This window comes from Oncorhynchus nerka, linkage group LG7, assembly GCF_034236695.1.
Source record: "Oncorhynchus nerka isolate Pitt River linkage group LG7, Oner_Uvic_2.0, whole genome shotgun sequence".
Classification (NCBI taxonomy): domain Eukaryota; kingdom Metazoa; phylum Chordata; class Actinopteri; order Salmoniformes; family Salmonidae; genus Oncorhynchus; species Oncorhynchus nerka.
In genome coordinates, this window is record NC_088402.1 from 37,115,749 (window position 1) to 37,133,640 (window position 17,892).

The 17,892-nt window shown below is 42.8% G+C and overlaps 1 protein-coding gene across 1 annotated transcript; it reads left to right on the forward strand.

Moving 5' to 3' along the window:
* Positions 1 to 116: 116 nt before the first annotated feature.
* On the forward strand, positions 117 to 17,696 carry LOC115131553 (T-complex protein 1 subunit gamma-like). Its single transcript, XM_029663354.2, has 14 exons — positions 117 to 225; positions 1,073 to 1,134; positions 11,309 to 11,359; positions 11,455 to 11,517; positions 11,638 to 11,734; positions 11,885 to 12,002; positions 12,845 to 13,031; positions 13,279 to 13,428; positions 15,306 to 15,438; positions 15,538 to 15,619; positions 15,837 to 16,017; positions 16,248 to 16,493; positions 16,679 to 16,810; positions 16,915 to 17,696. Exons 1-14 carry the CDS (start codon positions 132 to 134, stop codon positions 17,005 to 17,007), a joined length of 1,689 nt encoding a protein of 562 aa, XP_029519214.1. The 5' UTR covers positions 117 to 131; the 3' UTR covers positions 17,008 to 17,696.
* Positions 17,697 to 17,892: the final 196 nt, after the last annotated feature.

A 17,892-nucleotide genomic window follows, 5' to 3' on the forward strand; every position in this document is an offset into this window, starting at 1 on the left:
TGCCCTGTACATACTCACCTCCCATTTAATCCTTTTACGTTTATCCCGTCTCCCTAATTGGTGGAATCCACTGTACATCATTTTTTCCTCGAAGTTTATTGGTTAAGATACTGGGAGTAATCAGCCCCCCGATGTCGAGAGTTTTACTCTCCGGCAGCCCAGAAGGTTCCAGACGGTTGTCCCACACGCTGTCAAAAATGATGGGCCAACAGGTTCTCGTGCTGAGTAAGTAAATAGAAAACCCATAAGCAACGAGAAAGGTTACATCTTAACGTAGATTTCTTTAGAAATGTTAGTCATTTTGATGTTTCTGTCGTTTGTAATATCCCGACAAGGGGCCAATACAGGCTACATAGTTATCGTATGTTTCTAGCCAGCAACAAAGCATGTGCTTCTGCTTCCTTGTCGACAGCTGACACTAGTGTTAACTAGCTACCGTTAGTGAACTGGCTCTTTGTATGACTTTATTGGCTGTAACGTAAGATAATGTTACAACAAACCTCTGGCTGGCTATAGTGCAATTTACACAACCGTTAACTAGTTAGATAACTAAGTACTCAACTCAAATGTCCATTCTCAAGAATACAACATGCGTTTGACCAAATTAGGGTAAAAAATATGGGAGGGGAGCCCATCTGTTCGACAACATATTAGTGAAGCGCAAAGAAAGAGACTCAAATCAATGGCATTTTAACCTAGTCGTTGAAGCTTCCAGGCATGTCCGTAGCTAACATGTCAGATGAATGAAGCTGGCTTGGTTGATGTAGTTTATGTATGTATGTAACGTTAACTGTACAGTATAAAAGATCAGCCTTCCAAAATATGACACATCCCTAACCCACACATGATACGCCTAGCTAGCTACTGTATTGCGTACTGTAGGCAGGTAGCTAGTTATCTACAGATGTGGGATCTTAATTTGTACATAGAAATCAAAAGGTGCAGAACAGACGTAGACTGGTTGGATCCCACAGTTAACTAGACTAATTGCGGAAATTATGTTTTGGTCTCCTGTGTTTTGCAGTACAAAATAAACACATACTTTTAACTTGGTTTCCATGTTCCACTACAGGCCAGAATATGAAGAGGGAGTCTGGACGGAAGGTTCAGACAGGAAATATCAGTGCAGCCAAGGTGAGTTATCATTCTTTGGTGTCTTCCACTTAGGGCTGTAATGGTGACTGTATTACCGCCACACTGGCGGTCACAAGTTATGACCGCAGTCAAATTCCACATGACGGTTTAGTCAGGCTTCTCCAAGCTCTGATGCTGCTGATGGTCATTAGTAGCCTACCAAACTTGCTAACTGCCTGGTACTCCCTCTAATCACTCTAACATTAATGCAAATGTTTTAGAAAATCAAATCACACTTCATGAGAGCTCATGTTGCGTAAACATTTCAAATAGGCTATGCAATTATGTGAGAAAATAGTTATGATGGCCTCTATTAGAAAGAGGATCCAATCAGCTTTCTATACACTAGGTCTACTATATTTATTTATCAACTTAATAATAAGTACATTGCTTTGCTTTACAACAGGTGTATAGCCTACCTGGCTGTCATGAAAATGAACCACTGGAAAAGCATCCTCCATTCACTATTTAAGTGCATAGCTTACTTTGTATTTATTTTTATTTAACATGCCCCTGTCCTGTTCTGAGACAGGTGCATGATAATGGTCCATTATATCCCAATTTCTTTTTTAGTATATGTAAAAAACACATTAAATTAAGAATAGTCTGATGGGTGACAATATTAGCCTATCACTTGTTAATGATGTACTGTACCTTGTGAAAACATATAGGCCATACTGCACACGCTGGGCATCATTCACAAGTGATTATTACTATTACGATCACTTGTGAATGATGCCCAGCGTGTGCAGTATGGCCTATATGTTTTCATAAGGTACAGTATTTATCACAACTTAAGTGTCCAAATAACTTCTTAAAATGAAGCACATTAATCCGAGGTAGAGCCTAACTGGCATAAATACATGGGCGGCGCGAGTTTCACGTTTGGGGAAGATGATGTTCACCATAAAAATGCACCTTTTATAATAAAGCGTTACATGCATAATTGCATTTCCGGTCACTTTTTCCCACTATTTGATTGCATTTTGGAACATTCGCACTTATAGCCTACTGCCGTGTGCGTATTGCTGCGCCTATAATGTGAAGAAATAGCCTAATAGTTACAATGTTAAGCTAAATGTTCTGATCTGTTGCACCAGCCTCATTGCTTTTCAAATATTTTTTGATGGGAGTGGTTGTATTAGCTTGGGATCTATCGCAACCCCCAACTGTCCCAGCGTGTGTTTGGAATATTTACAGTACCAGTCAAAAGTTTAGACACAACTACTCATTCCAGGGTTTTTCTTAATTTGTACTATTTTTCTATATTGTAGAATAATAGTGAAGAAATCAAAACAAGGAAATAACACATATGAAATCATGTAGTAATCAAAAAAGTGTTAAGCAACACAATTTTATATTTGAGTTTCTTCCAAGTAACCACCCTTTGCCTTGACAGCTTTGCACACTCTTGGCATTCTCTCAACCAGCATTTTTTATTTAAACTGTATTTAACTAGGCAAGTCAGTTAAGAACAAATTCTTATTTACAATGATGGCCTACCAAAAGGCCTCCTGCGGGTACGGGGGCCTGGGATTAGAAATAAATACAATATAAATATAGGACAAAACACACATCGGAACAAGAGAGACAACACTACATAAAGAGAGAAGATGACATAGCATGGTAGCAACACAACATGGTAGCAGCACAAAACATGGTACAGACATTATTGGGCACAGTCAACAGCATGAAGCATAAAGCAGCCATAACTGTCAGTAAGAGTGTCATTGATTGAGTCTTTGAATGAAGAGATTGAGATAAAACTGTCCAGTTTGAGTGTTTGTTGCAACTCGTTCCAGTCGCTAGCTGCAGCGAACTGAAAATAGGAGCGACCCAGGGATGTGTGTGCTTTGCGACAGGTATACAGAGATGACCAGTTTACAGTGATGACTCAGAGTGACGTGATGTGCTCTATAAGGAGCATTGGTGGCAAATCTGATGGCCGAATGGTAAAGAACGTCTAGCCGCTCGAGATCACCCTTACCTGACGATCTATAAATTATGTCTCCGTAACCTAGCATTGGTAGAATAGTCATCTGAATCAGCGGTTACGATAGAGGAAACTCCAATTCTAGATTTCATTTTAGGCTGCAGCTTTGTTATGTGCTGAGAGAAGAACAGTGCACCGTCTAGCCATACTCCCAAGTACTTGTATGAGGTGACTACTTCAAGCTCTAAACCCTCAGAGGCAGTAATAACACCTGTGGGAAGAGGGGCATTCTTCTTACCAAACCACATGACCTTTGTTTTGGAGGTGTTCAGAACAGGGTTAAGGGTTGGACACTAAGAAAGCTTTGTTGTAGAGCATTTAGCACAATATCCAGGGAGGGGCCAGTTGAGTAGAAGACTATCATCTGCATGTAAATGGATGAGAGAGCTTCCTACTGCCTGAGCTATGTTGATGTAAATTGAGAAGTGCATGGGGCCTAGGATTGAGCCTTGGGGTACTCCCTTGGTGACAGGCAGTGGCTGAGACAGCAGATTTTCTGACTATATACACTGCACTCTTTACATTTACATTACATTTAAGTCATTTAGCAGACGCTCTTATCCAGAGCGACTTACAAATTGGTGCGTTCACCTTAAGACATCCAGTGGAACAGCCACTTTACAATAGTGCATCTAAATCTTTTAAGGGGGGTGAGAAGGATTACTTTATCCTATCCTAGGTATTCCTGAAAGAGGTGGGGTTTCAGGTGTCTCCGGAAGGTGGTGATTGACTCCGCTGTCCTGGCGTCGTGAGGGAGTTTGTTCCACCATTGGGGGGCCAGAGCAGCGAACAGTTTTGACTGGGCTGAGCGGGAACTGTACTTCCTCAGTGGTAGGGAGGCGAGCAGGCCAGAGGTGGATGAACGCAGTGCCCTTGTTTGGGTGTAGGGCCTGATCAGAGCCTGGAGGTACTGAGGTGCCGTTCCCCTCACAGCTCCGTAGGCAAGCACCATGGTCTTGTAGCGGATGCGAGCTTCAACTGGAAGCCAGTGGAGAGAGCGGAGGAGCGGGGTGACGTGAGAGAACTTGGGAAGGTTGAACACCAGACGGGCTGCGGCGTTCTGGATGAGTTGTAGGGGTTTAATGGCACAGGCAGGGAGCCCAGCCAACAGCGAGTTGCAGTAATCCAGACGGGAGATGACAAGTGCCTGGATTAGGACCTGCGCCGCTTCCTGTGTGAGACAGGGTCGTACTCTGCGGATGTTGTAGAGCATGAACCTACAAGAACGGGCCACCGCCTTGATGTTAGTTGAGAACGACAGGGTGTTGTCCAGGATCACGCCAAGGTTCTTAGCGCTCTGGGAGGAGGACCCAATGGAGTTGTCAACCGTGATGGCGAGATCATGGAATGGGCAGTCCTTCCCCGGGAGGAAGAGCAGCTCCGTCTTGCCGAGGTTCAGCTTGAGGTGGTGATCCGTCATCCACACTGATATGTCTGCCAGACATGCAGAGATGCGATTCGCCACCTGGTCATCAGAAGGGGGAAAGGAGAAGATTCATTGTGTGTCGTCTGCATAGCAATGATAGGAGAGACCATGTGAGGTTATGACAGAGCCAAGTGACTTGGTGTATAGCGAGAATAGGAGAGGGCCTAGAACAGAGCCCTGGGGACGCCAGTGGTGAGAGCGCGTGGTGAGGAGACAGATTCTCGCCACGCCACCTGGTAGGAGCGACCTGTCAGGTAGGACGCAATCCAAGCGTGGGCCGCGCCGGAGATGCCCAACTCGGAGAGGGTGGAGAGGAGGATCTGATGGTTCACAGTATCGAAGGCAGCCGATAGGTCTAGAAGGATGAGAGCAGAGGAGAGAGAGTTAGCTTTAGCAGTGCGGAGGGCCTCCACTCTTTGAGAGAGGTAGTTAGCAAACCAGGCCAAAGACCCCTCAGAGACACCAATACTCCTTAGCCGGCCCACAAGAATGGAATGGTCTACCGTATCAAAAGCGTTGGCCAAGTCAATAAAAATTGCAGCACAATATTGCTTAGAATCAAGGGCAATGGTGACATCATTGAGGACCTTTAAGGTTGCAGTGACACATCCGCAACCTGAGCGGAAACCAGATTGCATACACGAGAGAATACTATAGACATCAAGAAAGCCAGTCAGTTGATTATTGACAAGTCTTTCCAACACTTTTGATAAACAGGGCGAAATAGGCCTATAACAGTTAGGATCAGCTTGATCTTCCCCTTTAAATAAAGGACCAACTGTGGCTGCCTTCCAAGCAATGGGAACCTCCCCAGAAAGGAGAGACAGGCTTGGCGACGATAGGGGCAGCAACCTTAAAGAAGGGTCTAAACCATCTGACCCAGAAGGTTTTTTGGAGTCAAGTTTAAGGAGCTCCTTTAGTACCTCGGACTCAGTGACTGCCTGCATGGAGAAACTTTGTAGCGGGGCAGGGGAAAAAGAGGGAGGAGCATCTGGGATAGTCGCATTAGAAGGGGTAGGAGATGAGGAAATGTTGGATGGGCAAGGAGGCATGACTGAGTCAAATAGGAATCCTGACTTAATGAAGTGGTGATTTTTAAAGAGCTCAGCCTATGCTTCTTGTCAGTAACAAACACATCATCAACATTAAGGGACATGGGCAGCTGTGAGGAGGAGGGTTTATTCTCCAGGTCTTTAACCGTTTTCCAGAACTTTTTGGGGTTGGACCCACCGAGAGAGAACTTCTCCTTAAAGTAACTAACTTTGGCCTTCCGGAAAGCCTGCGTGCACTTATTTCTCATTTTCCTGAACGATAGCCAGTCAGCTTCAGTATGCATGTGCTGAGACTTTCGCCAAATGCAATTCTTGAGGTGGAGTAACGGTCTTTCACGGTCGAACCAGGGGCTGAACCTGTTTTTCATTCTAATTTTCTTTATGGGGGCTTGTTTGTTAACAATACCACTGAAAATGTCAAAAAAGAAGATCCAAGCGTCTTCGACAGAGGGGATCAAGCTGAATCTATACCATTTTACAGAGGCCAGTTCATGAAGGAAGGCTTGCTCATTGAAGTTTTTTGTGTCTATGACAAATCAGGACAGGTTGTTTCACTGAGCAGCTATTATGAACACAGGCTGTTAAACAGTGATCACTAAGGTCATTACAGAAAACACCAGACTGATACATATCACGATTATTTGTGAGGATAACATCGAGGAGAGTAGCCTTTTCTGGGTGTTTGGAGTCATACCTTGTGGGATTGGTCATAATCTGAGAAATATGTAGGGAGTCCCATTGCTTTAGGACTTGGTCAGGTGGTTTAAGCATGTCCCAGTTTAGGTCACCTAACAGGACAAATTCAGACTTAGTGTAAGGGGCCAGAAGAGCGCTTAGGGCAGGTAGGGTACAGGCTAGAGGTTGACCGATTGTGATTTTTCAACGCCGATACCAATACCGATTTATTGGAGGACAAAAAAGCCGATACCGATTAATCGGTCGATTTATTAGAAGAAAAAAATGTTTTACATATATATATCATACATACACACACATGTTTGTAATAATGACAATTGCAACAATACTGAATGAACAATGAACACTTTTATTTTAACTTAATATAATACATAAATACACACACACACACACACACACACACACACACACACACACACAGCTCTGAAGTGATAATGATACTGAAGAGTCTGCTTAGGAGACATACTCTCAACTGTTTGAATAAAAATAGAGTTTAAGTTACCTGTGATGAATGTTGAAAACAAAAACTTTAATTTCTATATGCAAGAAATCCTATTTTAATAATGGGCATGGTAAGAATTGACAACCAAAGTGCGAGTCATAATTCCAATGACACCTAGCAAAATCTGACAAGCGGTTCCTTCATTTATTCCATAGGATATTTTTAGATTCACTTAAAATAAAGTCTGTGTTTCGTGTAGGCTTACACCACCGTGCCAATTTTATAACTGTGTAGATATACATAGGACAAGGTAACTCTGATCAATATTGGCTAAATATAAGCGAAGATTAAAAAAAAATTGTAGAGTGGATTTACGAAAATATGTTGACAAACGTTACCTTATCCTAGTGAGATTTACACGGGTATCAAAACGCCGAGGCAGTTGAAGCCTGCACGAAACACAGACCTTATTTGAAGTAGATCAAGACATTCTCTATTGAAGACATGAACGGTAAAATAACAAAGGAACCCCTTTCAAGTTCAGCCCAAGTTATTACAGGAATTATAACGAATCGACTATTTCTCTCTAAACCATATACCTTTGACTAATCCGGAAACTATCACCTCGAAAACAAAACGTTTATTCCTTTCCGTATTTGATCTAACGGGTGGCATCCATGAGTCTAAATATTCCTGTTACATTGCACAACCTTCAATGTTATCATAATTACGTAAAATTCTGGAAAATTAGTTCGCAAAGAGCCAGGTGGCCCAAACTGTTGCATATACCCTGACTCTGCATGCAATGAACGCAAGAGAAATGACACAATTTCACCTGGTTAATATTGCCTGCTAACCTGGATTTCTTTTAGCTAAATATGCAGGTTTAAAAATATATACTTGTGTATTGATTTTAAGAAAGGCATTGATGTTTATGGTTAAGTACACATTGGAGCAATGACAGTCATTGATTGATTGTTTTTTATAAGACAAGTTTAATGCTAGCTAGCAACTTACCTTAGCTTACTGCATTCGCTAACAGGCAGGCTCTTCGTGGAGTGCAATGTAATCAGGTGTTAGAGCATTGGACTAGTTAACTGTAAGGTTGGATGAGCTGACAAGGTTAAAAATCTGTCGTCCTGCCTCCTAGGCCGTCATTGAAAATAAGAATGTGTTCTTAACGGACTTGCCTAGTTAAATTAAATAAAGGTGTAAAAAAAGAAAAACGGCAAATCGGCGCCCAAAAATACAGATTTCCGATTGTTATGAAAACTTGAAATCGGCCCCGACCTCTAGTACAGGCTGGTGCTGATGGAGGATGATAGCACTCAACAACAGTCAACAAAGAGCTATTTGAAAGTTTAATGCTTAATATCAGCAAATCATATTGTTTGGGGACAGACTTGGTAGAGACAACCGAGCACTGAAGGGGATCCTTGGTGAAGATTGCCACTCCCCCACCTTTGGAAGCTTCATGAGGTAGTCACCTGGAATGCATTTCAATTAACAGATGTGCCTTGTTAAAAGTTCATTTGTGAAATGTCTTTCCTTCTTAATGTGTTTGAGCCAGTCAGTTGTGTTGTGACAAGGTAGGGGTGGTATGCAGAAGATTGTCCCATTTGGTAAAATACCAATTTCATATTATGGCTAGAACAGCTCAAATAAACAAAGATAAATGACAGTCCATCATTACTTTAAGACATGAAGGTCAGTCAATCTGGAAAATGTCTAACTTTGAACGTTTCTTCAAGTGCAGTCACAAAAACCATCCAGCACTATGATGAAACTGGCTGTCGTGAGGACCACCACAGGAAAGGAAGACCCAGAGTTACCTCTGCTGCAGAGGATAAGTTCATTAGCGTTACCAGCCCCTGAAATGGTCAATTAACTGCAACTCAGATTGCAGCCTAAATAAATGCTTCAGAGTTCAAGTAACAGACACATCTCAACATGAACTGTTCAGAGGAGGCTGTGTGAATCAAGCCTTCATGGTTGAATTTCTGCAAAGAAACCACCACTAAAGGACACCAACAAGAAGAAGAGACTTGCTTGGGCCAAGAAACACGAGCAATGGACATTAGACCGGTGTAAATCTGTCCTTTGGTCTGATGAGTCCAAATTTGAGATTTTTGGTCCCAACCGCCGTGTCTTTGTGAGATGCAGAGTAGGTGAACAGATGATCTCCGCATGTGTGCCCACCGTAAAGCATGGAGGTGTAATGGTGTGGGGGTGCTTGTTGATGACACTGTCAGTGATTTATTTAGAATTCAAGGCACACTTAACTTCTACGGGCAGGTGGGACGGTAGCGTCCCACCTGGCCAACATCCGGTGAAATTGCAGAGCCAGAAATTCAAATGACAGAAATAGAAATATTTAATATTCATGAAAATACAAGTGTCATCCATCAAAATAAAGCTTAACTTCTTGTTAATCCAGCCGCTGTGTCAGATTTCAAAAAGGCTTTACGGCGAAAGCACACCATGCGATTATCTGAGGACAGCGCCCCGCATACAAAAGCATGAAAAACATATTTCAACCAGGCAGGTGTGCCATGAAATTCAGGAATAGCGATATAATAAATGCCTTACCTTTGAAGATCTTCTTCTGTTGGACTCCACAAGGTCCCAGCTACATCACAAATGTTCCTTTTTGTGCAATAATGTCCTCCTTTATATCCCCAAAAACTCAGTTTAGCTGGCGCGCTTCAGTCAATAATCCACCGGTTCCCTCCTGCAAAATGCATACAAAATGAATCCCAAAAGTTACCAATAAACTTCTCCAAACAAGTAAAAGAACGTTTATAGTCAAACCTCAGGTACCCTAATATGTAAATAAACGTTAAAATGTAAGACGGAGATTCGTTATTGTCTTTACCGGAGATAAACAACAAAGAACGCACTCTCATCCACGTTCATGGAAACCCTACAGCCAAAATGGGAGCCACTTAGAAAAAGAACAAATTATAGCTCATTTTTCCCAAAACTAGCCTGAAACTCTTTCTAAGGACTGTTGACATCTAGTGGAAGCCCTAGGAACTGCAGGCTGGGAGGATTTTGCCTCATAATAAGCATAACAGGCATTGGAAACAGTGGTAGGCTGAATGTTTTTTTTTTTTGTTGATGGTTTGTCCTCAGGGTTTCGCCTGCCATATCAGTTCTGTTATACTCACAGACATTATTTTAACAGTTTTTGAAACTTTAGAGTGTTTTCTATCCAAATCTACCAATTATATGCACAGGTTCTGGGTCTGAGTAACAGGCAGTTTACTTTGGGCACGCTTTTCATCTGGACGTCAAAATACTGCCCCCTAGCCCAAAGAGATTAACCAGCATGGCTACCACAGCATTCTGCAGTGATACTTCATCCCATCTGGTTTTCGCTTCGTGGGACTATCATTTTGTTTTTCAACAGGACAATGACCCAACACACCTCCAGGCTGTGTAAGGGCTATTTGATCAAGAAGGAGAGTGATGGACTGCTGCATCAGATGACCTGGCCTCCACAATCCCTCAACCCAATTGGGATGAGTTGGACCGCAGAGTGAAGGAAAAGCAGCGAACAAATGCTCAGCATATGTGGGAACTCCTTCAAGACTGTTGGAAAAGCATTGCAGGCAAGAAGCTGGTTGAGAGTGCCACCAGTGTGCAAAGCTGCAATCATGGCAAAGGGTGGGTACTTTGAAGAATCTGAAATATAAAATATATTTTGATGTAACACTTTTTTTGGTTACTACATGATTCCATATGTGTTGTTTCTTAGATTTGATGTCTTCACTATTATTCTACAATGTAGAAAATAGTACAAATAAAGAGAACCCCTTGAATGAGTAGGTGTCTCCCAACTTTTGACTGGTACTGTGTGTGTATATATATTTTATTTATTTCCTGAGCTTTCTTATATCTCCTAGATATAGGATAAATACTTCAATACCTTGTTTCTTATTTATTTTTTGACTGTCTTTTTTTTTGCCATTTATGAATGTTATTCAATGTGTTTCTCTGGCCTATACTAGTAAAGGCCAAATTCTATATTTTATCAAATCATTTTTTGATACCTAAATGGGTCTTAAAGTTGAAAATCAAATAACTAAATGTTCCATAGTATGACCATCTTAAAACAATTGCACATGTCATCTTAGAACCCCCCCAATGGCTTAAACTTTTTAAGAATTAACTTGGTTTCTAGCTATGTTATTTCAACATAATTGTATGTTTAATCTATGTCTATGGGGCCCAGTACTAGGGCAGAGACAATGCCAATACTCTTTAGTATCGTAACAAGGAAACAAAACACAAAGTGGCCCTAATGTTGGAAACAATTATCATTATGTTGACATCGAGTCACCTTGATTTATTTTCCAAGTTATAGCACACAATATTTTACATACAGCAAGTTTTTAAAGGACCAAGGAGTTAGGTCTGTTTTGTTGAAATATTTCCTTATGTAATAAATATTGTGATACTGTTATTGTCATAGCTACTACTGTAGCTCTATGAGGAATGTAGGATCACCATCATGCATTGCCTGTTGGCGCTGTATAGAACTTTTGTTTCGTGTGTTATAGACGATCGCAGACGTCATCAGAACATGCCTGGGACCAAGGGCCATGATGAAGGTGAGCTATAGGTCTTCTATTATGTCACTTTTGTCTGGAATTTACTTTGATGGTAGCACTTGAATCCGGAACCATAAGATACTTTGTCTTGGTAGATGCTGTTGGACCCCATGGGTGGGATCGTGATGACCAACGATGGTAACGCTATCCTGAGAGAGGTGAGAAGGGCACACAGGCTTTGATTCCCATACATCTACTTCCATGCAGAAAATATCAATGTTCAGTGCCCCGGTGCAAAGCCTATGTCACTCCTTCCATCTCTGCTTCCACATACGCAGATCCAGGTCCAGCACCCGGCTGCCAAGTCCATGATTGAGATAAGTCGCACTCAGGACGAGGAGGTGGGAGACGGCACCACCTCTGTCATCATCCTGGGTGAGTCACCACATGCCCAATACTGTGAATACACTGCACCATCAGGTCTATTCTCATTGTAGTAGTCCAATCCAGCCTATTCCTTATGTTTTACTCTTATTACTGCTGTGTCTCAACATGGGAAACATCATACATTTTATGCATCTCTAGCGGGTGAGATGCTGTCCGTGTCAGAGCAGTTCCTGGAGCAGCAAATGCACCCAACAGTTGTCATCAGCGCCTACAGACAAGCTCTGGATGATATGCTCAACCTTCTCAAAGAAATCAGGTACTCTTCCAGCCTCTACCACCCAACCACACACACAACCTTTTAATCGTTATAGAGCTACTGCCTTTAAAAAGCAACAAATCCCTTTGAAAACGGCCTACGTGGCATCGATATGAGTCAAACGGTTATTCTAGTGTCAAAATTGACTACGAAGTGTAAATATGATAACTTTAGTCAAAGTTTGTGTCGTTTAAAATAGAGTTTGCGTGGTGCGTCACAACAGGTAAATGAAGGTTGGGTTTGGATTTGATGATGTCCATTTGCCCACTAACATGGGGTGAACAGCTGCGGTGATTGCTCTGTATCCAGTAGCATAGACAGTGAGACAGACCTGCCCAGCAGCCCGACTTCATTTACACAAGACAACACGTTGCACATTTTTTTTATTTGCGAAATACTGCACCAAACACCTTAGCTAGATGTAAAATTGCGAAACTATAACCTCTTCAGCAAAAACTCAATAAATCTGTAATAAATTGTGTTGTTGTAAATTCATCCTGGGGATTTTGAGGAAGTGAAATGGGCTTCTTCGTCTAAAGTGTATCATGGGGGACAAACATCATTAACCAAATGTCTCCCAGACTGAAATCTTGTTTATCTAATGAGCAACAGAAAAACAATCAGCGTGTTCAGTGGCTCTTTAAGAGCTGAATTCTAACTTGACATCTGTGCATAATTTCACTTGTTATGAAAATCTGGGATTGGTATTGGTACTTGATTTACAGAAGTCTAGAATATTGGTCCAAGTACTTTTTCTGGTAACTGCATGTTTTCGATGACAACTGCTTTCATACTCATCAGTTGTTTAACAACACACTCTCCTCCATCCCCTCCTCCCCCAGCACCCCAGTGGACGTTAACGACAGGAAGATGATGCTGAAGATCATCCACTCTGCCATCAACACCAAGGCCCTGAGCCGCTGGTCTGACATGGCCTGCAGCATCTCACTGGACGCCGTCAAAACTGTGGAGATGGAGGAGAACGGACGCAAGGAGATCGACATCAAGAAGTACGCCAAAGTAGAAAAGGTAAGGGTCAAAGTGTCTGTTAACTTCTTACGGGCAGGTGGGACGGTAGCGTCCCACCTGGCCAACGTCCGGTGAAATTGCAGAACGCGAAATTCAAACTACAGAATTATAAATATTTAACTTTCATAAAATCACAAGTGTAATACATCAAAATAAAGCTTAACTTCTTGTTAATGTCATACAGTCCAAGTTCTGCATCAGATCAGCATCAGCTTCAACGTCTGCTTTATTATCTGTGTTTGTTCAGGTTCCCGGTGGGATCATCGAGGACTCATGCGTGCTGAGAGGTGTGATGGTTAACAAGGACGTGACTCACCCGCGCATGCGCAGAATGATCAAGGATCCCCGCATTATCCTGTTGGACTGCTCCCTGGAGTACAAGAAGGGAGAAAGCCAGGTAATGGAAAAGGAATGGAAGTCTATATGGAGACTGTTTAATGCCAAAGATATGGGGTTAAATACTTGTCAAAAAAAACTAACAAATGTTTCCTGTTTGTTTTTTTTCTCTTTTTTCCCATGCATTTGGAAAGTATTCAGACCCCTTGACTTTTTCCACATTTTGTTACGTTACAGCCTTATTCTAAAACTGATTACATTTTTCCCCCCTCATCGATCTACACAATACCCCATAATGACAAAGCAAAAACAGTTTTGTAGAAATTTTTGCAAATGTAAAAATGAAAACTGATATGATATTTACATAATTATTCAGACCTTTTACTCAGTACTTTGTTGAAGCACCTTTGCAGCGATTACAGCCTCCAGTCTTCTTGGGAATGACGCTACAAGCTTTAGCACACCTGTATTTGGGGAGTTTCTCCTATTCTTCTCTGCAGATCCTCTCAAGCTCTGTCAGGTTGAATAGGGAGCGTCGCTGCACAGCTATTTTCAGGTCTCCAGAGATGTTCGATTGGGTTCAAGTCCGGGCTCTAGCTGGGCCACACAAGGACAATCAGAGACTTGTCCCCAAGCCACTCAGGTTTAGTCAAGGATTTCTCTGTACTTTGCTCCGTTCATCTTTCCTTCGATCCTGACTAGTCTCCCAGGCCCTGCCTCTGAAAAACATCCCCATGCTGCCATAACCTGCCACCACCATGCTTCACTGTAGGGATGGTGCCAGGTTTCCTTCAGACGTGATGCTTGGCATTCAGGCCAAAGAATTCCATCTTCGTTTCATCAGACCAGAGCATTTTTGGGAAACTCCAAGCGGGCTGTCATGTGCCTTTTACTGAGGAGTGGCTTCCATCTGGCCACTCTACCATAAAGACCTGAATGGTGGTGTGCTGCAGAGATGGGAGAACCTTCCAGAAGGACAACCATCTCCACAGAGGAACTCTCAGCTAACTAGCTAAATTGCCATACCTGTTTAATGCTTTTTGACCTGTCCCCAAATTAATGAAATTGGTTCAGAGTTTGTTTTGATATTTTAACCTGCGTGTCGTGATCACGTTTGGTGTAGGGGGACAAAATGAATTTATGCACGATGGCGCTAGGTTTATGCACGATAGCGCACGATGGCGCTAGTTTGCACAAACTGCAAACTTAGCCACCTTTCGGCGGCGAAATTTGCCATTTTGAATCTAAAATAGGTGACCTATGTGAATTGTGTAGATCCGATGAGAAGAATTTGGGAGGGGGGGGCTGGATGACTACTGACCGTAAGTGAACGAGTGATGCGCGTTTGGAGCAATACTGGCTGTATCCAAGGCTCCGCCAATCATTCACATAGCAGAATGCAGCACGCTACTGAAGAGAGAAGAGACAACCAATTTGCTTGTTACAGAATCAGTGTGCGCTCAGGAAAGACTGTTTCAGCATAATGCACGGCCCCAGTTTGCAAGGATCTGTATACAATTCCTGGAAGCTGAAAATGTCCCAGTTCTTCCATGGCTTGCATACTCACTAGACATGTCACCCGTTGAGCAAGTTTGGGATGCTCTGGATCTACGTGTACGACAGCGTGTTCCAGCAACTTCACACAGCCATTATCAACAGCCTGATTAACACTGTGAAGGAGAAGTTGCACTGCATAAGGCAAATGGTGGTCAAAACAGCTTCTGACTGGTTTTCTGAGCCACACTTTTTTTTTAGGTGTATGTGACAAATAGATGCGTATCTGTATTCCCAGTCTTGTGAAATCCATAGATTAGAACCTAATTTATTTCAATTGACTGATTTACTTAAGTGAACTGTAACTTTGAAATTGTTGCATGTTGCGTTTTGTTCTGTGTGTGTGTATAAAACATTTTTTAAACCATGTGTATTGTTCTTCAGACTGATATTGAGATCACTCGTGAGGAGGACTTTGCCCGCATCCTGCAGATGGAGGAGGAGTACATCCAGCAGATCTGTGAAGACATCATCCGCCTCAAGCCTGACCTCATCTTCACAGAGAAGGGCATCTCAGGTACTACATACACTGCTTCAAAATGCAATGCTCTTGGTAAGGCACATGTCTGATGCAACTAACATTTTTACCATGACTATATTTTGCCTCTCTCTTCAGACTTGGCTCAGCACTACCTGATGAAGGCTAACATCACGGCTATTCGCCGTGTCAGAAAGACAGACAACAACAGGATCGCCAGGTAAGTCCAATACACCATGAAAGCAAAAATATTATTTGACTCTTCATCGTTATTGGAGACGCTTATCTCTGTTTTGCTTGTCTTCACTGCGTTTTGTTACTATGTACAGTACATAGCTAGCAAATGGCCGGTCACTTTAATTGCGTATTAGGGTGTATGCTCTTTACGACCACTGCTCTAACTAAACCAAGCATCGTCTTTCCCTGTTACCCCTCAGAGCGTGTGGCGCACGTATTGCCAGCCGTACGGATGAGCTGCGTGAGGAGGACGTGGGCCTGGGGGCGGGCCTGTTTGAGATCAAGAAGATTGGAGACGAGTACTTCACTTTCGTCACAGAGTGCAAAGACCCCAAAGCCTGCACCATCCTGCTGAGAGGAGCCAGCAAGGAAATCCTGGCGGTGAGAAACTGAGAAAATAAAACATTTAAAATATCATGCGCTTTTTATTGTACAACAATCACTAAAAGAGATGGATAATGGGGAAAAATAATGTTCATGAGATGAGTTTCTACTCCCCTCCTAGAACATGTCTTTTTTTTATTGTACGTTATCAGAGTAAAGATGACTGACTGAGGTTTTACTTTGGTTCTGAATTCTCTCTCTCTCCACCATTTTCCCTGCTCTCCCAGGAGGTGGAGCGTAATCTGCAGGATGCCATGCAGGTGACCCGCAACGTTCTGCTGGAGCCTAGCCTGCTGCCTGGCGGCGGCGCCACCGAGATGGCAGTGTCCCAGCGGCTGATGGAGCGATCCAAGGCCATCACTGGCGTGGAGCAATGGCCCTATCGCGCCCTTGCCCAGGCCCTGGAAGTCATCCCCCGCACCCTAATCCAGAACTGTGGCGCCTCCACCATCCGTGTGCTCACCGCCCTCAGGGTAAGAGAGCGACGGAGAGAGAGTCAAAGGTAGAACCTCATACCATCTTGGAGTAAGACCCGATGGGAGAGTGGGTGTGTGTTGTGTGAGAGAACGCTCAAGAAGGAGAGAGCGTTGGTAAAAAGGAGATGGAGGATTTACTGTACATTTTAGTGGCCTTTTCACTGAGCTCCATACCTCTACAGGCCAAGCACACCCAGGAGGACAGTGTATCGTGGGGGGTGAATGGAGAGACTGGCACCCTGGCTGACATGACCGTCCTGGGCATCTGGGAACCGCTGGCCGTCAAGGCTCAGACCTACAAGACCGCAGTAGAGGTGAGACTTGCGACCGCCTGCTTAATACAATGTTAAGAGATGCTACATAAGTGTTCATTAGGTACATGTTTGGATGTGCAGCATTCATTGAACTCTTTCTCCAGACGGCCATCTTGTTGCTGCGCATCGACGACATTGTCTCCGGACACAAGAAGAAGGGAGACGAGCAGACAGGAGGAGGACAGGGTGCTGAGTAGAGGAGAAGAAGACAAGGATCAGGAAGAGGGTAATGGAGGAATAGGCAATCTGAGCTGTGACAACACTGTTCTATAAACCACTAACTTAGATATGACATTTGGTATGGACACTAAGCAGACTGGGATAGTGTTGTTGCATGCATTACATATGAATGCACTAGATTGGGTATTAAGGCACCCCAGTTGGCTTTGGTCAGTGTGTGTACGGTGTGTGTTTGCGCAGTATTTATGGCAGTAAGTAAGATGACTCAATATGTTCTCCTGGGACCAAGGTTTACCTCAGCTATTCACTGTAGGTATTTCTCTGTATGGTAAAACTCCTTTGTGTGACTTTAGTTGAAGAACAGTTGCCAATGGATGGTGACCAAATCAAGTTACCTATAAGTCATTTGAACGAACTACTAAATAAAATAGACATCGTAAATGATTTAGAGCCTGCAATGTCCACTTCTGAAGATCCTTTTTAAATGTTTAAATTATATATTATATGGCTTGGATCATAACACATTACTGCATTTCAATGAATGAGAATGCTTTCTCTCTCCAAAATAATTGTTGGGGTTATTAAATTGGACTGGTGACTATGGTTCTGAATCCTGTTACTCCACCATAACTTTTTTCCTCCATTACCCCTTTGCCTGGTGCTGTTGCCTGTGATTTTATCAACCTCAATAAAATTGGAAACAGATGATCATAGTCGTATATTTGTTTTATTCACTTTGATGACGCCCATGATGTGTGTAGATGTGATTGATTCTCTCATCTCAGATTCTCTCACAATTTGTGTTAAAGTTAATGATGTAGCCTATGATGAAATATGTTGTTTCATTCATTGCTAAGGTGGCATTACATTTGCTGCATCCTGAAATCGATACTGGCGAGTCA

What these genes read in the sequence shown, in the direction of transcription:
- LOC115131553 (XM_029663354.2), top strand. Translation starts at nt 132, where the DNA reads ATGTCGAGAGTTTTACTCTCCGGCAGCCCAGAAGGTTCCAGACGGTTG. An exon ending in AGTACGCCAAAGTAGAAAAG is followed by an intron (nt 13,032 to 13,278) that starts GTAAGGGTCAAA and finishes GTGTTTGTTCAG; the next exon opens with GTTCCCGGTGGGATCATCGA. An exon ending in CCTACAAGACCGCAGTAGAG is followed by an intron (nt 16,811 to 16,914) that starts GTGAGACTTGCG and finishes CTCTTTCTCCAG; the next exon opens with ACGGCCATCTTGTTGCTGCG.